Source organism: Dermochelys coriacea, chromosome 27, assembly GCF_009764565.3.
Source record: "Dermochelys coriacea isolate rDerCor1 chromosome 27, rDerCor1.pri.v4, whole genome shotgun sequence".
In the NCBI taxonomy this organism is placed as follows: Eukaryota; Metazoa; Chordata; order Testudines; family Dermochelyidae; genus Dermochelys; species Dermochelys coriacea.
The window spans coordinates 13804983-13829034 of NC_050094.1; the positions used below are offsets into that span (position 1 = coordinate 13804983).

A 24052-nucleotide genomic window follows, 5' to 3' on the forward strand; every position below is an offset into this window, starting at 1 on the left:
GAGGAAGTCTGAGCTAATCATGAAGAATTTTATTTACAGGAAGTTCTGGTCTATCTCGACTCTTCAGTTTCAAAGTCTAAGTGATTCTATTTTCCTGTTTGCTCTTCTCTGCCTCCAGCAGCTAAAGTCAGTAGTGATTTCCATTTTCCAGGTGGCTCTTGAGATACAGCATCATCCAGTGCACTGAAGTTCCTTGTGCATTCTAATCCTTATCTTTGCCAACTTGCCTTCCATATTACAGAAGGACTTGATTGGAAGATTTTCAAAAGCCTCTCAGGGATTTAAGAGGAATTAAGTTTTATGGATGCTAGCTTTTGAAAATCCCCCATTATGTTCTGCAGGTGGTTGAAATTGCCATTCTCCATCTCATATAGATTACACTATCAGAATTTCTTTCTAGAAAGAGAACGTTAAATAAACCCATCTCAAGAGCAGATATGACTCTTTTCTTTAGTCAGTACCTATGAAAATCAGGCCTTTTTTGCATAGTTGTTTTCACTACTTTCCTTGTATCTTTACTCACACAAGTAGTTCCACTTTCATATTTCCCATACTTTCCATGGGAAAACTGACTGAAGTTAAACTGTCTGGTCTGTAATTCACCGGGGGTCCTTTCCTCATTTTATAGATTGGCACTATATTTGCTCTCTTTCAGTCCTCTGGAATCTTTCCTGTCTTCCATGAGTTTTTGAAGATAATTGCTAATGGCTCAGATATCTCCTTAGTCAGCTTCTAGGATGTATTTCATCAGGGCCGGGCAACTTGAAGACATCTAATTTGTCTAAGTAATTTTTAACTTGTTGTTTCTCTGTTTTGGTCTCAGATCCTACCTCATTTTCGCAGGCATTCACTATGTTAGACATATAATTGTTAATGAACTTTTTGGTGGAAACTGAAACAAAGAAGGTTTCAGAGTAGCAGCTGTGTTAGTCTGTATTTGCAAAAAGAAAAGGAGTACTTGTGGCACCTTAGAGACTAACAAATTTATTTGAGCATCAGAATGCATCCGATGAAGTGAGCTGTAGCTCACAAGCTTATGCTCAAATAAATTTGTTAGTCTCTAAGGGTGCCTTTTCTTTTTGTGAAACAAAGAAGTCAGTTAGCACATTTGCCATTTCTACATTTTCTGTTGTCTTTCCCTCCATTGAGTTATAGGCCTACCCTATCCTTGATCTTCCTCTTGCATTTAATGTATTTGTAGAATGTTTTCTTGTTACCCTTTGTCTCTAGCTAGCTTAATCTCATTTTGTGTCCTGGCCTTTTTAATTTTGTTCCTACATGCTTGTGTTTATGTTCATCCTTTGTAATTTGACCTAGTTTCTGCTTTTTATAGTGCTTTTTTTTTTTTTTTTTTTTTTTAAGTTTCAGATGACTGAAGATCTCCTGGGTAAACTAGGGTGGTCACTTGCCATACTTCCTCTCTTTCCTAGGCAGTGAGATAGTTTGCTCATGTGCCCTTAAATAACATCTCTTTGAAAAACTGCAAACTCTCTTTTTTTTTTTTTTTTTTTTTTTTTTTTTCCCCTTAGACTTGCTTCCCATGGGATCTTACCTACCAACTCCCTGAATTTGGTAAAGTCTGTCTTCTTGAAATCCATTATCTTTATTGTGCTCTTTTCCCTCCAGTTATTCCTTAGAATCATGAATGCTATCATTTCAGTTAAAAGAAAACACAAAACATAACACATAGCATATATGAACACATCAGTAATTATGTTCCAGTTAATATAGTACCTGTGTTTTACTTTGATTTTGAAAAGATTATAATCAAACAAATGTTCTGTCAATGAAATACATCCTATGGGGGGGGGAAATATTTATGGTTTCTGTTATGGACTATTTGAAACAATCATCCATATTAGGATTACTCTGAAATCATGTAGCGCTGAATATTAAAATGTTAAGAAATGTTAGTTAAAAGTTTTAGAAATAAGTGTGTGTGTGTGTGTATATACTTATTTTTTTTTATTATTGCAGTCACAATTATTCCAAGCTTAGATCAAAAATAAAACAAATGCATTGGGATACTGGTAATTTGAGCTCTGCTCTTGTGCTTGGTGATACCACCAGGTTTAGCCAATAGAACTGTAGCTTTGTATTGGTTACAATCCTGTTCTATTTGTCATAGTCAGAAATAATGCATAGTCAATAGTAATGTATCATAAATGATCTGGAGGATGGTGTGGATTGCACTCTCAGCAAATTTGCGGATGATACTAAACTGGGAGGAGTGGTAGATACGCTGGAGGGGAGGGATAGGATACAGAAGGACCTAGACAAATTGGAGGATTGGGCCAAAAGAAATCTAATGAGGTTCAATAAGGATAAATGCAGGGTCCTGCACTTAGGATGGAAGAATCCAATGCACCGCTACAGACTAGGGACCGAATGGCTCGGCAGCAGTTCTGCGGAAAAGGACCTAGGGGTGACAGTGGACGAGAAGCTGGATATGAGTCAGCAGTGTGCCCTTGTTGCCAAGAAGGCCAATGGCATTTTGGGTTGTATAAGTAGGGGCATAGCGAGCAGATCGAGGGACGTGATCGTTCCCCTCTATTCGACACTGGTGAGGCCTCATCTGGAGTACTGTGTCCAGTTTTGGGCCCCACACTACAGGAAGGATGTGGATAAATTGGAAAGAGTACAACGAAGGGCAACGAAAATGATTAGGGGTCTAGAGCACATGACTTATGAGGAGAGGCTGAGGGAGCTGGGATTGTTTAGTCTGCAGAAGAGAAGAATGAGGGGGGATTTGATAGCTGCTTTCAACTACCTGAAAGGGGGTTTCAAAGAGGATGGCTCTAGACTGTTCTCAATGGTAGCAGATGACAGAACGAGGAGTAATGGTCTCAAGTTGCAATGGGGGAGGTTTAGATTGGATATTAGGAAAAACTTTTTCACTAAGAGGGTGGTGAAACACTGGAATGCGTTACCTAGGGAGGTGGTAGAATCTCCTTCCTTAGAGGTTTTTAAGGTCAGGCTTGACAAAGCCCTAGCTGGGATGATTTAACTGGGACTTGGTCCTGCTTTGAACAGGGGGTTGGACTAGATGACCTTCTGGGGTCCCTTCCAACCCTGATATTCTATGATTCTATGATCTGTGAGACATAATCTCTTCTGTGAGTCCCAATATGAGCCATTGGATGGGCCCCTTAAGTAGCAGCAAGAGATCTGGGTTCCATTCCTAGCTCTGCCACTGGCCTATTGTATGGCATTGGACAAGTCATTTCACCTCTGTGCCTCACTTTACCCATCTGTAAAATGAAGATTATTTTTGTTCCTCCATTTGTCTCACCTTGAGACATATGGATGAAAATCACTATATTTTTTTAAAATATGTCTACAAGTTTCGTAGTCTAAAGCTTGATTCCTTGGCTCTTGGAGATTCCAGTGGTGCAAGGGGTGCTTAAAGAAACCTCAGGCAGGTATCTAAGTATTCCCCCAGTGCAAGGGAATCCTTTGATAGCACAGAGCTGGCATAGCCACCTACTCACCTATCCTTGACATAAAGATTGGGAGGGTACCTATGGGACCAATCCAGCCAGTATCATTTAGAGCAGACCATAGGATTGGGGGAGTGGAAAGGTAGTTTAAAAGAATCCAAAATTTTTGTTTAGTCAGCCAGGTACATTCCAGCCCAGGTGTTTTAAGTAACAGGTCTGGCTGGTTGGATTTGCTGAGCACTAAGGAATACAACTTCAATTAGCCTAGAGCCACCAATCCAGTATTACCAGTATTACCCAATTTAGACAAAACATTAAGTAAGTAATTCATTCAAGGCCCTTGGGATCGTCTTTCTGCAACCAGGGGTGGCTGATCAGTAACTTGTCCTAACATGCCAGTAAGAAAGGGTTAGGTCATGGGGTTGGATTTTGTGCATTTTAGAAGTACATTTTTCCTGAATCTTTGAGACTTCCACCCTCTTTTGTGGTCCTTGTTTCAGAGCAGATTAAGCAACAGAATATATGTGCAAACCCATTAAAGCTAAGGATGAGCAGATATGAAGGAACACAATGTCATTTTCTCCAATTGACATAAGACTGGTAAGACCAGAACTGTTTTGTTTGGTGTGCATGTTTGCTGGGGAGTGCAAATCACATGCAGTTGCTCATGCTCCTCCATGCTGTGTCTCTTCCGTTGCTTCATTTTCCAGTCCTCCCTGGCTGAATATCCACTTGTGTTTGATTCTGTTTGCCAGAGTCTCTGATGGGACAAATGACAGTGAAGTATAATAAACAGTCAGGATTTTCTCCTGATTTGGTGAATGTGCTGATGTGAAGTGTAGGGAGGAACCGCAGGCCTTGACCACAGAGATTGTTGGCCTGAATTTCAGACAAGCTGAGCATCCAGAACTGCTATTGGCTTCCACTGCAATTCAGATTGTTCGTTGTATCTGAAAATCAGTCTCTCCTTGTTACTAGTTTGTTGAGAATTAATTTTTTCCTGCAACATTTTTTGAGAATGAATTTAGTTTTCATTGAAATTTCTTTTTTCCCTCTCAACAAAAATCATAAAAATGTTTAACCTCAAAACTGAAAATGTTTTGGCAACCAAACACCCAAAATGTTCAGTTCTCAATGGAAATTTTTTGATGACCTCCACAAATTTTTATTGAAATCAAACATGTCCCATGTAAATTTGTTTTGATTAAAAAAAGCCATTTTCATTTAAAAACATTTCAAATTAAAAATTTTTCACCAGTTCAACTCACTTGTTCATGAACTCCTAAAATAATCAGATTGACCTTGGTTCTAGTCTTTGATACCTCAATAGACACCTATTTATCTGTCTATGTTCTTATACAGCGGTCAACAACATGGGATATGAGCTTCTGTTAGGAAGGCAAACAGTCAAATGATGGGTTGGTATAGCAAGGTCGAGACTCACCAGTGCAGCGCCTCCCACTGGTCGTCCTGGGGATTAGCTCTCCAGCCTCCAGAGTGCCCTCTGCAGGCCGGTGTCCCACTTCCCTTGGCCCCTGTGTCCCTCCCAGACCCCAGTACCCTTTACCATGGGGTTCTGCCCCAGCAGTACCCCCTCACTCTTAGTCTCCCCTCCCAGGGGAACCCCCAACCATCTAAACCCACCTTGCCTCAGTGGCTACTGCCAGTTGTCATCCAGCCCCTTTTCCCTGGGGCAGACTGCAGTGTAATGGCCACTCATCATTGGCAAGGGATTAGGACCAACTGTCTACAGCCAAGCTCTGATACAACCGCATTTGCTCCAACCCCTCAGACAAAGACAAACACCTACAAACGCTCTCTCAAGCGTTCTTACAACTACAGTACCTACCTGCTGAAGTGAAGAAACAGATTGACAGCCAGAAGAGTACCCAGAAGTCACCCAGGCCCAACAAAGAAAACAGCCCTCAACTAAAACCTCTCCAACGCATCATCAAGGATCTACAACCTATCCTGAAGGATGACCCATCACTCTTCCAGATCTTGGGAGACAGGCCAGTCCTTGCTTACAGACAGCCCCCCAATCTGAAGCAAATACTCACCAGCAACCACACACCACACAACAGAACCACTAACCCAGGAACCTGTCCTTGCAACAAAGCCCATTGCCAACTCTGTCCACATATCTATTCAGGGGATACCATCATAGGGCCTAATCACATCAGCCACACTATCAGAGGCTCGTTCACCTGCGCATCTACCAATGTGATATATGCCATCATGTGCCAGCAATGCCCCTCTGCCATGTTCATTGGCCAAAATGGACAGTCTCTACGTAAAAGAATAAATGGACACAAATCAGACATATCAAGAATTATAGGTTTCAGAGTAGCAGCCGTGTTAGTCTGTATTCGCAAAAAGAAAAGGAGTACTTGTGGCACCTTAGAGACTAACAAATTTATTAGAGCATAAGCTTTCGTGAGCTACAGCTCACTTCATCGGATGCATTTGGTGGAAAAAAACAGAGGAGAGATTTATATATACACACACACACACACACACACACACACACACAGAGAACATGAAACAATGGGTTTATCATACCCACTGTAAGGAGAGTGATCACTTAAGATAAGCCATCACCAACAGCAGGGGGGGGAAGGAGGAAAACCTTTCATGGTGACAAGCAGGTAGGCTAATTCCAGCAGTTAACAAGAATATCAGAGGAACAGTGGGGGGTGGGGTGGGAGGGAGAAATACCATGGGGAAATAGTTTTCCTTTGTGTAATGACTCATCCATTCCCAGTCTCTATTCAAGCCTAAGTTAATTGTATCCAGTTTGCAAATTAATTCCAATTCAGCAGTCTCTCGTTGGAGTCTGTTTTTGAAGCCTTTTTTGTTGAAGGATAGCCACTCTTAGGTCTGTGATCGAGTGACCAGAGATTGAAGTGTTCTCCAACTGGTTTTTGAATGTTATAACCCATTGTTTCATGTTCTCTGTGTGTGTGTATATAAATCTCTCCTCTGTTTTTTCCACCAAATGCATCCGATGAAGTGAGCTGTAGCTCACGAAAGCTTATGCTCTAATAAATTTGTTAGTCTCTAAGGTGCCACAAGTACTCCTTTTCTTTTTATCAAGAATTATAACATTCAAAAACCAGTCGGAGAACACTGGTCACTCGATTACAGACCTAAAAGTGGCAATTCTTCAACAAAAAAAGTCAAAAACAGACTCCAACAAGAGACTGCTGAATTGGAATTAATTTGCAAACTGGATACAATTAACTTAGGCTTGAATAAAGAGAGTGGGAGTGGATCTGTCCTTACACAAAGTAAAACCATTTCCCCATGTTTGTTTTCCCCCCTACTATTCCTCACACATTCTTGTCAGGTGCTGGAAATGGCCCACCTTGATTATCACTACAAAAGGCTTTTTCCCCCCTGCACTCCTGCTGGTAATAGCTCACCTTACCCGATCACTCTTGTTACAGTGTGTATGGTAACACCCATTGTTTCATGTTCTCTGTGTGTATATAAATTTCCTCACTGTATTTTCCACTGCATGCATTCAATGAAGTGAGCTGTAGTTCATGAAAGCTTGTGGCACCTTAGAGAACTTTATTTGAGCACAAGTACTCCCTTTCTATTTCCAGAATGGGCATTTCATTAAAATATACTTTAAAAAAAATGCTAAAAGTAATATATTTAAAATCTGACATTTAAAAAGTTGTACACAGGAAATGCCTAATGTACCTTGTTTATATACAGTAACTCCTCACTTAAAGTCATCCCAGTTAACGTTGTTTCGTTGCTGATCAATTAGGGAACATGCTCGTTTAAAATTGTGCTCTGCTCCCTTATGACATCGTTTGGCAGCCACCTGCTTTGTCCACTGCTGGCAGGAAGAACAGCCCGTTGCAGCTAGCTGGTGGGGGCTTGGAACCAGGATGGACTGGAGCCCCCCATCTGTTCCCCACTCCACTAAGTTCCCTGTGCAGCAGCTGCCCAGCAGGCTATCAATTGCTGGAAGTTCAGCTTTCCCTCCCCCCACTGCCATGTGCTGCTCCTGTCCTCTGCCTTGGAGCTGCTCCCAGGAGCCTCCTGCTTGCTGTGCGGGGGGCGGGGGGCTAATGTCAGCGTGTCTCCCTGCTTCTGCACCCCGCTTACCCCTGCTCCATATAGAGCAGGGTGGGAACACAGACGGAGAAAGACAGAGCTTGGAGCAGCAGCTACTGTGTCAACTTCCTGATCGACTTAAGACAATGTACTTAAGAGTGGGGTCAGCGTACTAAAGGGGTAATGCGCATCTCTCTCTCTTCCACACACAGGGTGTTTGTCTGTCTCCCATGCTGTCTCCCCTCCCTCCATTCATGCTGCCTTATAGTGTGTGAGGCTACATTAACAACAATGTGTTTAAACCTTGAGGGCTCAGCCAAAAGCTAGTTAATCATGTAGCAGTAAGGCATTTAAGGAAATATCCCACCCTCTAACTTCACCACCTCAACCAAGCTTCACTATCCTCATAGCTGTGTACAATATCAAATTTTGTTTAAAACGAGTACACTGTGTGTGTGTACACACACACACAGTTTTTTGTCTGAAAAAAAGTCCCTGGAACCTAACCCCCCCCATTTACATTAATTTTTATGGGGAAATTGGATTCACTTAACATTGTTTTACTTAGTCACATTTTTCAGGAACATAACTACAACGTTAAGCGAGGAGTTAGTGTACATGGCAAGTGTAGGATTTTGTGCACAGTGTCAACCCTTTTCTTTGATTATTTTGATGATGATATCATCCAGCCTCACGCTTGCCCAAGACGCACAAGATTTTCAGACCTCTAATTTTTTAATATAAAAAAACTACCAGCGAAAGTATTTGAATAGAGTTTATTACAGGTCATGAGGTTTATTGTAAAAGGTAATTGAGACTGACAGAGAAGGTGGAAAATTATTAAATTCACATTAAGTTAGTCAGTTTGGAAAACAATATGTCAATTATAGAAGGTCAGCAGATTCATTGCCCTGGTGAGAAATGTATACCACGTTCAGTACCAACAATGGTATACCACGTTCAGTTCCCAAGTCATTTTCATTATCTAGCTTTTCTTCCATGTCTTGGTGGATAAAAGAATTTCTCTTGGGGGCGGGGGGAACCCAAAAAAAACACCATCTAGCTCTTGTATAACACTTTTCATCTGTAAAAAGAAAAGGAGTACTTGTGGCACCTTAGAGACTAACAAATTTATTAGAGCATAAGCTTCCGTGAGCTACAGCTCACTTCATCGGAAGGTGCCACAAGTACTCCTTTTCTTTTTGTGAATACAGACTAACATGGCTGCTACTCTGAAACTTTTCATCTGTGGATCTCAAAGTGCTTTACAAAGAAGGTCAGTATTATGCTGATTTTTCCACAAGGAGAAACTGAAGCACAGAGCATAAAAGATTTGCACCAAGGCCACATATTAGGCCACTGGTAGAGCCAGGGCCTAGTATGCCCCTTGCTTCACATCTGCTCGTCAATTTCATTTATGGTGGAGGACAGCACCTGCCCATTCACGCTGTCCTGTGTGATTGTTTTGATCTTTCGACTGGTCGTTCCAGCATGTTCTGAATGGAAGTAAATAAGAGATTTATTAGGCAAGAGGAGTACTGAAAAGAAACTAAGCAGGGGAAAGTTGCTTTTGTACATAGTTTATGGGCAAGATCCACAGATATGGTAAATTGTCATAGTTCTCGAAGTAACTGGAGCTATTCTGATTTATACCAGCTGACAATTTAATCCTATGTTTGTTGGCCTGACCTGGCCTAGCCATGAAGAGATTTTTCTGGGGTAGTATAGTTCATAAATAGGTTTATGGTATGTCATATGAATGGTGAAATTTTTCTGTTTGAGCTGCTATTCAAAAGTTCTGTATATTTCACCTTTGGCTTGACATAGAGCATAAGAATGTTGCCATGTTTAAATTGGTATTGAAGCAGGTTACAAACTGATTTCCAGTCTCTAATGCTGGTTTCTGACCCTGCTAGGACTAAATAGTCAGCCGTAGCTTCAAGTTTTTCACTGTCACTTTGTGGACACAGCTAATTGCTCTTGCAAAAATTAGTATGCCCCTTTTATGCAAAACAAACCCAACCACTCGGTGCTTGCATATTGAGTATTTAGGCACCAATTCACAAAGGCAGATTTTTTTTTCCATAAGCAGAATGGAGTGATAGTTCACCTTTAGGTTATCACATAAATATCACTTGCCCACATCTCTAGCCAAAGTATCTTAATGTGTCTAAAAGAAATGTGAAAGAAAATGTTGTCTATAGATATGTGAGACAGCATTGACTTGCACCTGGCACAAACAGCCCAGAACTTACTGGCTAAAACCAAAGGGGTTGCTACCTTTTATCTTGCCTTGTGGAGCTGCTGTTCCTGTTATGGACCATGACGGCCTGAGCTAGAGTTTCAGCTGTGGATGATGTATTTCAGTAAATGGTGAAGTCTGTACCAAGAAATGGCTACAAGCTGGTGGACACAGCAGCATACACTGAGGATATGTCTGTGCTGCAACAAAAAGGTGTGACTGCAGCTCAGGTAGACATACCCATGCTAATTTTAATCTAGCTAGAACAGCTAAAAATATCAGTGACGTTGCAGCAGGACTGGTTTCATAGCAAGCTCTTACCCAAGTGGATTGGGTGCACTTGTATGTGTTCATATTCCTAGCCCACATCTAGCTTCACTGTTATTTTTAGCTGGACTAGTTAGATTAAAGGTAGTACAGGTATGTCTACCTGCGCTGTAATCACATCTTCTATTGCAGTGTAGACAAACTGACTGAAATTCACCCCTGCATGAAACACATATGCACCATTTAAACCATATCAAAATGTGGCTTAAGTGGGACTTAAGTTGTGCATAAGCTTTGCATAGACCCTCCACACAGGAATAAATTTCACTGAAAGTGAATGTGATTAGTATTTACTATAGAAAACAAAATAAGGAGTTTTTACCTTTAGTGCTTGATTCAAAGTTTTTTCTTATTCTGTAAATATAACATAATGAAGGTAAAATAAATGAATGTTCTCAGTTCAAGTATCCATTCATATATCCATCAATGGTATTTCTAATGTGACCATCATATCAATATCTAAAGGGCAAAAACAAACTGACCACATACATTTTTTTTACCATGAGGGATTTTGCTCTTCATTACTCTTAAGTCCAGCCACTTTTACTTTGAATGCCCCCATTTGTTTTTTACTGTTACTTTTCCTTAAAAGCAACATTTTCCATTATGTCCTATAAATGGTTAGTGTTGGGCCCATTGTGGTTTCTGATAAGGAGTTCAATATTTGGAGGGAGAGTGCTCTCTGGGAGTTTCAGCAGCAGAGCTGTAAATTACTACTAATAACCTTCCTCCATCTGGTTTGGTAATGGCCAGGTTTCATGTGTTTGAAGCAAGTTGTGTATTTTAATTGACAGAACAAAGAACTGTGAGCTAAGAGGTTTCAGAATGCAGAGTTTAATAAGTCAAAGAATGAATAGAATAGATCATTCATTAGTGAGGGGCAAAACTTCAGAGATGCACTATGAAGGCAATTGTGAATTTGGATGATTATCCAAATATATCTCCATTCTTCTTTTTAGACAACAAATTGAGCTTGGAAAAAAAGATGCATTCTTCTGAGTCCAACTGAATCATACACAGTGTAAGAACATAGTAACAATTTTGTTTTAGTTACATGTTTGTGTGTGTGTATTTAACAAAATAACTAAATTATCACAGCCCTGAAGAATCTAGCCTGGGCGTTAGACAATATGCAGCACATTCTGTTACAAGACTTCGAGATGCTTCAGTTACTACAGGATGGATTCTAGCTTTGTGTAATGCATTGCTCTTGCTTACGCCTTGGTTGCCTTACCTATAAAATCGAATTAATTAAATGTATTTACCTTACATGGATATTGTGAATTTATTTTTTTTAATATATTTCTAAAGTACTGAGAGCCTGGGATGGAAGTTACTTTAATTATAATAATATTTTGTATTTGTATAGTATCCCAATTACTAGACACAAGAGCAATACATGCAGATATTTGTTAAATAAATTTAGTTAATCAAAATAATATTGATGCAACTTTCACTGTGCAGTAAGTGTCTCATGTGGATATTATTATGGTCCATACACATAAAAATACCAATGTTTACTACCATCTTCATGGTGCCCACAAGTACTTAGTAAATAAATTACTTAAACATAAGGACTCCCCTCCCCTCTACCCAAATTAGGCTAGCTTTGTCTTACCCATCAACATTTCTCTCCAGGAGCTGACGATAAGTGGAAATCTCCTTTTCCAGGCGGGTTTTGATCCCAAGGAGGATCTTATACTGATTGTTCTGACACTTGATGTCTTGGCGGAGCTGACTCAGTTCTTCTTCGCAGTTGGAGATGAATTGTTGTATATTCTGGAGTTGAAATGTATAGTGAGCCTGGGTCTCGGCCAAGGTACCTTCGAGGGCATATTTCTGGAAGAGCAGAAAATAACAATACTAGTATAATTATTTATGAGGGGGCTACAGTGTGTATTGTACAAAAATACCAGAAGGCACGGTCCCTAACCAGAAGAGCTTCCAAACTTAAGGCTCTAGTCCTTCAGAGATTTAAGTTATGCATGACTACTCATGTAAGTAATTCCATTGAAATCGGTAGGATTACTCATATGAATAAAGTGTTGTATGTGCATAATTGCAGGAGTGGAGCCTAAATCATCCCATCTCTGTTCTCCATGCTCAAAGGGTAACTGAGTCGGTCTTTAAGGAAATCTTGGAATGGCCTTTTGATCCCACCTGACTTGAACTCTGGCAATCTCCATAATTATGCACAATCCTTACAAAATTAATTTTTGCATTGTTGACTAATGTATGCTGGCTAGCATATGTATTTATCTATCCATGCATTAAGCAATAATAACATTAAGCACAAATATTGTAACAGTGATACACACTAAATTGGCCTATACAGTAACAGGATTATTGTATTCTAAGTATACCATAACTCTTTGCATTTGATTAGGTAGGCAGTTGGCTCAAACAGAAAGGAAACTTGCAAAATCAAGGTACATTTGTTCCATGTCTTAGTACATGCTAGGGAAGTACCTTCATCAACCAGTACGTGGAATGCTAGTATCCCCCCTTTCCCCCCTCCATAAAAATAAGGAAGGGACAGAACAACAAGTTAGAGAACTGAGACAAACTGATGGATTACATTTTTAGTCATGTGTAAAGAGATGTGTAACTTGTAAAATCATCATATAAATAATACCAGCTGAAAAGTGTAACACGGAGAGCACACCATCTATGTACGATGAATGTAACATTGCTACACAGGATGGCTCTTTGTAGCCTGGTATCCTATAGAACCTTTTTCCTGTACCATATTAATAAACCTGACTGACATTGGTTATTTGGTGTCTAGAGTATATTTCATAATGAATCAGTGTGGTCAAACAATTGATTATACAATTTATCAACAGCAGTAATGTAATAATAATGCTTAGCACTTTTCTAGCCTGATTCACCACTGTGTTGCTTCACTTTTACAACAATGTAGCTCCTGTTTTAAACAGAATTACACTGGCATAAAACTGCATTCATACTGTGATCAGTCAGGCCCTTCTCAGATATTAACTATCATAATCAATCTGAAATTGGTGTCCACAAGGACTAAGTAAACATAAATAAATCTCAAATTAAATCTTAGAAATATTTCCTCTTTCTGGATATAACTTTTTAATATGATCTTCAAAAGTCATTTATTTTTTTTCTTAACCTCTGCAAAAGTTATTAACATAACATTGACATATCCAGAATTCTTTTTTTAGAAAGGTGAAATGTTAAGGTTATATTTTCAGCTCAATTATGAGAATTCCTCTGACTCTTTGTTTTTACCCTGGTCTAAAATGAAAAGGAAAACAATAGGTTGACACCAAATGTGCATTTTATGATGTAATTAACTTTCTAAATGGAAAGATTATATCTGGGGTGTTAGCAAATCAAAGGATAATTTTTGATTAGTTTAAAAAAGGGAGGCAAATATACATGTTATACAATGGGGCATAGAATTTTTCTAACCTTAGATTACTGACTTTGGAAGTTACGGATTTCGTCTCTGGAGTTGTAAAATACACTTTTATATTTTGTAAATGAGACATTTCTTGGACCATTTTTGTCAGTTTTCCTCTTATTATACAGTATTACTCCAAGCCTGCCATATCATGGACACAGAAACTTTAATCTCTGGGTAATCTGAGGAATTCTTAAGATTTTCAGCCAATATTCTTCCTAGTGTGTGTGACTGTTGGTAGCAGGATTTCATATATCATATGATCTTTCAAACCTGACATTTGGATCAATAGGCAAACTCCTCAGCCTTCCCCTTCCCCCCAACTGGAGCACCTTGCTGGCTGGCTTCCAGGTCATCTCACCCATTTCCTGTTTCCTCCATGTGCAGTCACAAGAAGGGAAGTATCTAATGAATTTTCTATGTGGTGGCGGTATAACAGTCTTCTTTGCAAGTGTCCATGAGTTTAAATATAGGCAAAAGGGGTCAAATTCTACTTTCATTTATATATAACTCCACAGAAGTCAATGTAGTTGCATAGGTGTGAATGAGGGCAGAATTTGGATGAAGGTATGCGTTCCTGGAAAAAAGAAAAGGAGTACTTGTGGCACCTTAGAGACTAACAAATTTATTTGAGCATAAGCTTTCGTGAGCTACAGCTCACTTCATCGGATGCATTCGGTGGAAAAAAAAATCAAAAGTTCCTGGAAAACTTATTGGATAAAAAGTGACCTGCCATTGATTTCCCCAGAAGATACCTTGCTAAATTGTGCCTGCAACTCAATCTCCAAGGCCTGAAAAGTTCGCCTCAGGTTCTTGATTTCACCCTCCTTGCTCTGTATTTCTTCTGGACTGATGTTTGCCCCTGGGGACACAGTTGCAGTCTGTGGAGCAAAAGTAATTGATACTGGTCAGTCTTTTATGAAAATAGGACTCTGTGAAATCAGCAGAAGGAAGTTTGATGTATTCCTTTGTTACCTGCTCTTTGTACCAGACCTCCAGGTCTTGGCGGTTCTTTTCAATAATTGCTTCATAATCCTCTCTTATCCCTGCTAAAATCTTGGCCAAATCTTCTTGCAGCACTGCATTCACTTGCACATTGATCTTGAAATCCTGTGTTGAATGATGCACCCCCATATCCTATACATATTAGCAGAGAAGAGAAAATAAGACACATTTATGAAAATGATGACAAAGAATTCCCCATCTCACCTTGTCCCCTTCATTCCTATTTTCAGTAAGTAGCACTAAAAGATTAGTCTCTTTATAGTGAATTAATTGTTATACACACAGTTAACAACTGCTTATATCACACTAGTTTGACCTGGATAATCCTAAAACACACAGTGATTTAATTTAAAAAAAGCAATCTACTTAAATTATTTTTTAAAAAAGCTTATTCTTTAGACTTCCTGCAGAAAGACTCTCACCTACCTATTCTGTGTGGTCTCAACTTCTTACTAAAAGCTTGTATTTTCATACCATTTCTCTGGTCAGCCAGGAAAGTGCACTGCCTGCACTGACTCTTCATGTATAATAAGAGAACACATACATCTGAGTTTTCGCATCTACTCGTCTGACTAATTCCAAACCCAAGCTTTTGGAACACTATTTTATCATATGACAATATGAGTAAATTATTGTGCAGAATCAGCTGAAACAAAGACAATCATGGAAGCTCCCAAACCATTAGGGAATTCCAATTGGCTGGAAAGGAAGTTGATTTTATTCCTATTGCAAAATTCCATAATGGAAGAGTTCATTTCCTAAAAAATATACGTGATTTTTGTTTGTCTACAGCACAATATATATTTAATCTGCAAAATATATGACAAGCCATCAAGGCAGATGTGGAGCCCTCCATGTAATAAGAATGCTCTGGGGTTTTTTACAATGTAGATGCCAGATCCAATCAGTTTTACTTCACTAGTCTCACACCCGTACCAGTCAAAATATTAAACTCTTATAAAGGCTGCCTCATTACAACCTACAAACCCCTCCCCCACTTTCTTGCTTTGTTGGCATGCTTAACAGAGAACCTAGTGCTGGAAGTATGCCTCCATAGACAAGCTGTTCATTCTGATATTTTTATACCAATACTTTTGAGATGTGGCTATCCCCACCTCACTGGTTGCTGGGGCTTCAGTTCACCACAGACTGGTGCAGACAATCTGCAAGACCTATTGATTGCTCTTTTTAAAATTAATATTCTGTTGGTGAAAGATGTTCTACTGAGAATCCTGGAGACTGAAGTCCTCTATATCCACAAAACAGGTACAGCATGGACAAGAGCAGTGCAAACTTCCCCCAGGTCATCCACTAACATGACTCCATTGAAAGACCACCTCTTGGTTGATAAAATAGTTTTGTTCTCCACTTGAGATGGATGATTTTCCAGATAAATTCAGTTGTTCTTATGGGTCTGTAAACTAGTCTGGCCACAATAAGAGCCAGTATATCTTTATCTAAAATGCAACTCAAACCAGAGCTCAAAATTTTTTTGGGAGGTTCAGTAAAGTTTGATTAAATATTGTGGATAGGTAATGTCATGGTGTATATCACATGGCCAAAAACAGCAGTTTGCTTCTGCTCCTGAAGACTTCAGTGCATGTAGGACTGGGTCAGAGAACTCAACAAAACACTTGTTCTCATAATATTTCTAGAAGTAAGACACTTGAAAGAAGTATTGCCACATTTGGATGTTTATCTGAATGGAACTTGAAACCATCCAGATTCATTCAATTAATTGTAATTTCATCTTTCAGAGCATACATAGTATTTATGAAACTATAGCCAAGTTTACAGGAGAAGACTATAAAAATTCCATGTAATTACTAGAGGAGCAGTCAAATTAAAACGTATAATTACTCTGTAAACACCATAATTATAGCACAAGTCAAACAGGTTTGGTAAAATTTTCTTCAGTGTAGCAATCTCATGTTTTAAATACTTTTTCTGGGGAGCTTTTGAAAATGGTAACACTCCAAGATATGATACTACAGCATTTGAAATGCAGACTGACTGGACATAGTAACATCCTTCTTGGTTGTGAACTTTCCAAGGACAGACAGTGAGTCATTGTCCTATCTGGGATTAGAATTAAAGAGTCCAATCCCAATCCACTAGATCATGTATAATGCAAACTCTGGGTTGGACCCAACTCTCATTGAAGTCAATGGAAAGACTCCCATTGACTTCAGTGGGAACACAACTGGGCCTTGAATTATCTGCCTCATTTTTAGGATGTAGATATTACACAAACTTCTCCATTCATTAGATAAACTGTATTAGTTAGGATTTTAGGGTCTAGATTTCTCCTACCTTCTCATGGTCTTTCTTCCTGAGGATCTGCTCTTCCTGGATGGCTTCAATCTCCATTTCTAGATCTGTCGTGACAATGGTCAGGTTGTCAAGATCCTTACGCAGGTTTTCAACACTGATTTGCATTCCCTGCCTGAGAGACTGCTCCGCCTCATACCTTTACCAGGAAAAAAGAGGCAAAACATGCATGCTGAGAACAGGTGAATTCATGAGTTCTCTATGAATAGGATCAAAGAGAAGCAAATGCTCAGGCAAATCACAAGAAAGTGGGCTCTTTTAAAACCAAATTCTTTGCTATTTCTTAGAAATCTTTAAAATGAAATGTCCCCATACCACTCCCTTATATGCTAAAGGGAAATGAACAAGATAGCATTTTCTTAATTTTCCTGTTTGTGACTAGCACAGCTCTAGAAATAGGGGTTTCAAAACTCAGAAAAAAATTGCTATTAGGGATCTTAAAACAGCATCTATAATTTAATGTCTCCTGCAGTTTGTCCCAGAGTGATTGCCATACAGTCCAGGTGAAATCACTGTGTGTAAAAATTGCTTGAAAACTAGCTAGTAATATCCTTTAAAACTCTTCAAGTTAGCCACATTTAGGAAGTTGACACCTCCAGGGCAAAAACAACACTTGAAACTGGTTCTGCGGTTACTTTCAGTTCTGGAACAGCCTTTGATTCTCTGACTGCTCCCCAAGCTCAGATATAAGAGAAACCAAAATCTCTTCATCCCTCTAATTTTCATGGGGTCAACTAATGTTTCCTCCAGTGTTTCACCAGACTCCCTTCAGAATGCGATAATCACACAGAAATCCTATTCTGAACAACATTCCCTTCCATTTAAGAAGCTTCACAGTTCCAATTTTTAGTGGCACCGCTCAGTGAAATATTTTGGTAACTAGTAATGAAGTGAAAGGAAGCACAGAGAATGTATGGGATAGTGACTTGGGCTTTTGAGTCTTAAAAGAAAAGTCCATTTTTAAAAAAATATTACCTTTATAGTGCTAGGCCACTTAAGTGACTGAGCTTCTTTTGCTGAATGGAGGATTCTGTTCTAGCCTACAATAATGTAAATTCCCTCAAGTGCATATATTTGCCTGGAAGTTTGCAGTTCAAATTAAACCATTCAGGTTTCTTAGACTTTCCTGAAAAAAAGTCTCTTAATACTATTTATTGCCCATTGAGATGGTACATGAGTGGTTCATCAGGAACTGATTCAATTATTGTGGCAACCCCACTGTGGAGACCAGCAGAAGGTAGTGAAGGAGAGGAGCATGCTAGGGGTCAGGAAGAATGAACTGAAGACCACAGGAGACAGAATAATTTGGTTGAATTGGGGGAGAGGATGAGGTGCAGACCAGAGTTAATTTGTATTCAGCCTTACCGTCTATACATACTTTTTGTGATAAGAATTAAACACCTGCAGTAAAACCTGCTCTTCAGGCCCTGATCTACGATTCATAAACAGAGTGACTCATGATTGTTCAGCAATCATTTGTAATTTTAACATTAAGTCCTCATTCTTCTCTCTATTATTTTTGCTGTACATTCATTTTATTGATCAGATGTCACCAAAGAACTTCACCAGAAACAAGTTTTATTATATTATCAGGGACAAAGCCTGGATTTATTTCCTTTCACCCTCCTTACAAATATGAAGAAGCTAAGAAAGAACTTACTTGAGACTCAAATCTTCAGATGCTATTTTAGCATTATCAATATTCAGAAGCATACTGGCATTGGTGATCTTGCCATCCTCAATCTGTAAACCACAGACACAGAGTTAAGTTCCCACAAGATATGCCATATAGTGGATGTCTTTCACTATTCTGCCATTCCTATTGTTTGACGTGTGAATGGATTTAGAATAAAATTTTCAAATGCACCTTAGTGACTTGGACCCAGATCCTCAAAGATGTTTAGGTGTATGTAACTCCTTAGGAGCCTAAGCCCCACTCTCAAAAGTGACTTAGGTGTTTAGGAACCTAAGTCTCACTGAATGTCATCTCTTGCCCAAGTTAAGACTACCAGCAAGGTGAAATTAGTTAGTGACAATTCCAGTGGTGGCTTATGTGATGTGGAAGCCTGCTCTAAAGGAACAGAAGTAAGAGCACTAGCTCATTTTACAGAAGATACTGGACCATCAAAGGGTAATGGCTTTCAGTCACCACCAACCTGAGATAGGTTTGAACACTTATGTGAATGTGAAAGGCTCAGTATTCCTTAAAAGCAATCCAGTTCACTTAAAGCCATTAATTTAATATATAATTAGCATGAACTAAGAACTGTGCCATATCAAGTTTTTTACTAATTAAGGGGGAGGAGGAGAAAAGAGGTAATCACAGGGAAATTTCTCACTTCAGCCTTTGCTAAACATTTAGATGGCAATAAAAGGTGAAAATATTCCTAAAATCAGAAATAGCTTTATCCAGTGAAAGAATTCCAAGTGGTTTTTCAAATAAAACTTTCTGTACCTACTCAGCAAGAAACCAGGGAAAATAAAACATGACAAAAATATCTTGAAGTGCTCCAAGTTGACTTTTGAATGGAAAAATCAAGGTGCCCTTGGAATGCATTAATCAATCAAGAATACAGAATACGCAGTACATTCCTGGCCAATAATTACAACACATTTCAAGTTTTGCCCTAAGGCATAATGAAGGCCAGCTGAGAAGTACAAAAATATCCTAAATGTTTGGCAGCCTGGGGTTTGTTATTGCTGGCAAGGAAAAGAAATAAAGATAATAATTGAACCCATTTCCTGAGCATTATGGATTATACTACGGAGGAGCATAATTGAGAGCCGATCAGAAAGCTGCATTAGTGTCTTGAGTTCTGTAACCATTTTATAATATAGCAAATCAACAATAAAAATAATGACATTGTAAGGGCTTAGTGTAAAAGAGACTCTGTCCATGGCATCTAAAAGGCTAGTTGTTGCTGATTTTGAAATGTGGACATCTATCTGCTTAGAAGTAGACTGAGCCTTTCCATTTATTTCACAGTGAGCACGAAACAGCCATAATTTAACAACTTTCCATCCCTAATGCTAACACTAAGCCCTATTGTTTGAGGCTGCAAAGGTAGATTTAACAAAGCACTAGATAATATGCTGAAAGGCCTGTATCATTTGTACCATATGCACTGAGATGGGAGGTGGGAGCTGTTAGCTTAGGAAACTGAAAATGCCAGGTTTTATTGTAAGGAGGGATCTTGATTATGAAGAGCATACAGCTAAAATAGCAGTAAAGTCCTCAACAGAGAGGCATGGTCAGGCAGTAGATATTTGCAAGCAGTAGTCTAATACCATAACCATTGTACTGGTCTATGGATATATGATAGATATTCAAGAAAAGTTCTTTTTGGACATATTCCACATTCAATCAGAAAACATGGACACTTTGACTAATACATGATTAATTCATTATGATTAATAAATATTTATTTCGTTGTCCTTCATAATGGTGGCAATTATGAGGTTAGCTGGAGTTTCTTCCAAAGTAAATGAAAATTATGGTTTAAAGCTGTCTGAGGTTCCCACTGTAAATAACCATCTGATATCCCACCTCCTCTATGAATGGTATATAAAATATATACTAATAAAATAATACATACTTGGTCTAAGAGGCTTGATGCTAGTAACTACTGGATGGTGTGAATGGTAGATACAAGAGTTATATTGGTGGTACAGTGCTTCCCTCACTTAGAGTTTTATCCTGATCAATCCTATGATTTGGGTCTTTTCATCTTTCTTAATCTCCCTCTTTCTTTCTAAAGAAAGGCTCTGGCATGGGTGAATTCTGTAGGTCTGGATTTTCCCCCTGAATCAGAACTTCTCTGGGCTCATACAAGATGTGAGAAAATCTGTTTAGCTGGAGACAAAGTATTTATCTCTGGTTTAGAGATTTTTTTCTTTTAAAATGAATTCGCTGCTTAACTGACAGGCTGGAGACTGATGACCTGTTTTTATCCTAAGAACAGGCCAAGGCAGCAGTAGAACTAGCTTTCCTTATACATTGCCTGGGGCCAGTGTCCCTCATCTTCTGCCTGAAGGGAACACCTTTAGCAGTGAGAAGGAAGTTTTATCCATGTTTTTTCAAACCCAGGCCTTCCTACCGTAAATCAGCAAAGGTGCCAGTTAATGCCAATGTCCAGGTATCTCTGGAAAAAAGTTCTCAAGATCATAAGAAATCCTAACCCATTCCAAACAAAAAGTGCCATTTAAAAACTAAAAACATAGCATTGTTGAGTAGCTTTGCTTCTTGCCTTACATGGTCATATAAAGTTAATTATTTTGATTTGTCACAGGATGATTACTGAGTTAACTAGGTTTTATTATGTATGCAGATTAATATTATTCTTACATTTTTAGATACATAAGTTTGAAAGACATATTGTTTAACGCTAATATGCAATAGTGGTGGAAACCATAAATTCACTTTTTAGTTACAGTGAAAACATGCCGAAGAGTATTTGTCAGTGCTGTTTTCATAATTAGAATGGACATTTCATTTTTCTGTTTTATTTGGATATGCTCATTATAATTCTCTGCTCCACCACCACAGAAATCAGTGAATGAAATACAAAGGTACCTCTAAGAATAGCCTGTGTGAATGTGTATTTCTACTCATTCCATTACAAACGTGTTGTGAGCTCTTCTATGTTTGTTATTTCCTGAGGCATTGGAACACCTATCCCTTCAAAAGTGCTATATTGGGAATGTTGGTGACATCATTTTTGCATGTGATTTCAAGAATGATTTCATTACTTGGCTATGGGTATCTTTGGTATAGCCAAAACCTGCTGCAAGGAACTTGTAGATAGGAGGAAGAACAGTTGTAGGTAATGGTTTCTATATGGCATCTGCTGACTGACTCATATTTCTAGATTACGCATTAGACATTTATGGTTTTTCAATATAAATCCTACAAGATTTGGATTATTTGGAAGATTTGTAACATCTTTGTCAGTGCTCTTAAGGGGCATTTATGAATGACTTTTTGCAGATTTTCTGAACTTTTAACCCCCACATCCTCCTATTTTCCACAATAGGCCAGCTCTTCCCCTTGCTCCAGTAGTCCTAGGCAGTCCAACCTGCTTTTCTCCCCCTTTGAAATAAGCCAGGCAGTCGCTTCATTTTCCTGCTTTACAATTTGCCTTTGTGTGATTTACCACACTGGGCATTCAATGAGAACATGTTATGCAAGTAATTGCAGATCTGTCCACAACTACAGGTTAAAAACAAAAGAACATTTGACAGCGTTTTAATTTCTTTATATCACAGACATCTACAGACTGACGTACCTCTCTTTTCTTTCCCTCCACCCTTTCCTATCCCCCTCCTGCGTCCTTGAGTGCACAATAAACTTTTATGCATAGCTCTGGTAACTATTTTCATTAATGATTCTAATATTTTATTTATGCTTCTGTAAAGGAGGGCTGCCAGCCTGAAGGAGTACCCGGATTCTACAGAGGGGGAATGCAGAATGGCGAAGCCAAATGCTGCTCTGACTTACCTGTCCTTGCATGTCAGTGATGTTTTGCTCATATTGGTTGAAGTCATGTTTCTTTTCATGAAACCTCTTCTTGTGCCACTCCAGGATACAGCTCTCCAGCTGAGCATTAGCTGCTTCCAGAGAACGTACCTTTTCCAGATAAGCAGCCAAACGGTCATTCAGGTTTTGCATAGTCTGTTTCTCATTCCCACACAGAAAGATGCTATCCCCATGGCTCTTGCCAAAGGCTCCCCAAGATACCCCCACTCCAGAGGCCAGCCAAAGGGGCCTGGTGGAGGAAATGGAGTCCGATATGCCAGTAGCCCCTCCATGTGCACTTGAAGGTCTGTAGGAGCTTCCTAGCAGGGACAAATCACACCCTGCACTACCCCTGTGGGATACAGAAGAGAATTGGAAACGGCCTTGACTGGAATTCATGACCACATCTATTAGGGATCTAACACAACGTTTGACTTACTAGCACCGACTGAGCAGTTTCTCAACCTTCCCTAAGCTTTTTTTATGCCTTTCCTTGTGGGAGTTCCCTTACGTGAATGACTGTAGCAACAGGATTGTGTCATCATTAAATATGTGTTTCCTCTTGGTCAGTTCTGAACTATTTATGTGTCTGCACACACTGTTGTTGTTTGGAACAACAACTGCATACCATGTTCAGTTATTTGTCTTCTTTTTTCCCCCTTCTTCTTCTTCTTCTTCTTCTAACAGTGAGGTGTGGCCAGCAGCAGGAGGTGTGGAGCAGGACCAGCTCTGCCTCAGTCTAATCTCACAGTAAATATGTTGTGTGTTCCTGTCTACAGTGGGAAGAGCGTCTTGAATTACACAGAGTACTAAAGCCCGAACAGGGTTGGGTTTCCCACGTGTCTTTTTAATAAACAGACTTTTTAAATGTCAGTATTTTTATAACAAGAATTTTAACTGCATGTTAAACACCACTTCCTATGAAGCAGTGATGAATGCTTCTAAGAACAAAAAGGGGATAGATCCTCAAAGTAGTATAAATGAATGAAGCTAGGCCAGTTGATATTAACTGGAGATCTGGCCTGGAGTTACTAACTGCTTTGCTGCTACATTCCACTTGTTCTTTCATGCTGTGCGGGACCAAAGGAGAAAGTCCTAATTTCCACTTAAATAGGAACTTAGTACAGCAGGTAGTGATGGGAAAATGTAAAAAGTTTGAGTTTGTAGAAGAAACACCCAAAACGTCAGATGCTTCTCTGAACCTACTGAAAAATTTGCCTGGAAATCTTGTAAGAAGGGGCTCCTAAGATATTCCAGTTATTTCCCAAAGTCTGGATAGGCTAGAAATAGTGTGATAACAGTTTTCTCATAGTATCAGTTCACCTACTGTTAGTCCTGAGCTGAACCCAGAACTGCAAAGGCAGCATGAAAATACAAAATAGTTGGGTTTGGGAATGGCATTGAAGGGAAGATGACTGATCATTTGACATTCAAAGAGGTTTGCTTTAGTTTGGATTTATTTCTAGAAATGGGCAAATGTTCTGGGGGCAGAAGATCTTACTTTTTCCAAATTGGTACATTGGTCTGGAAGTACATTTTTCTTATTGAATTTGTATGTTATGCAGCAGTAACATGGTTACAGAATATATACCAGCTCCAGTTTCAGTAGAAATGGCTTCATAAATACTGTAGGATTAAAAAATAAATTCCCCTTGTAACATTTTGGAAGCATACGGTTTGTT

General features: G+C 39.1%; 1 protein-coding gene across 1 annotated transcript; it reads right to left on the reverse strand.

Annotated features, from left to right (window-relative positions):
* Positions 1 to 8757: 8757 nt before the first annotated feature.
* On the reverse strand, positions 8758 to 22806 carry KRT23 (keratin 23). The gene is made up of 8 exons (XM_038385226.2): positions 22353 to 22806; positions 18516 to 18598; positions 16838 to 16994; positions 14495 to 14656; positions 14275 to 14400; positions 11702 to 11922; positions 10406 to 10437; positions 8758 to 9010 (listed from the first exon to the last, which is right to left on the reverse strand). The coding sequence occupies exons 1-8, from the start codon at positions 22767 to 22769 to the stop codon at positions 8907 to 8909; spliced, it is 1302 nt and encodes a 433-aa protein (XP_038241154.1). The 5' UTR covers positions 22770 to 22806; the 3' UTR covers positions 8758 to 8906.
* Positions 22807 to 24052: the final 1246 nt, after the last annotated feature.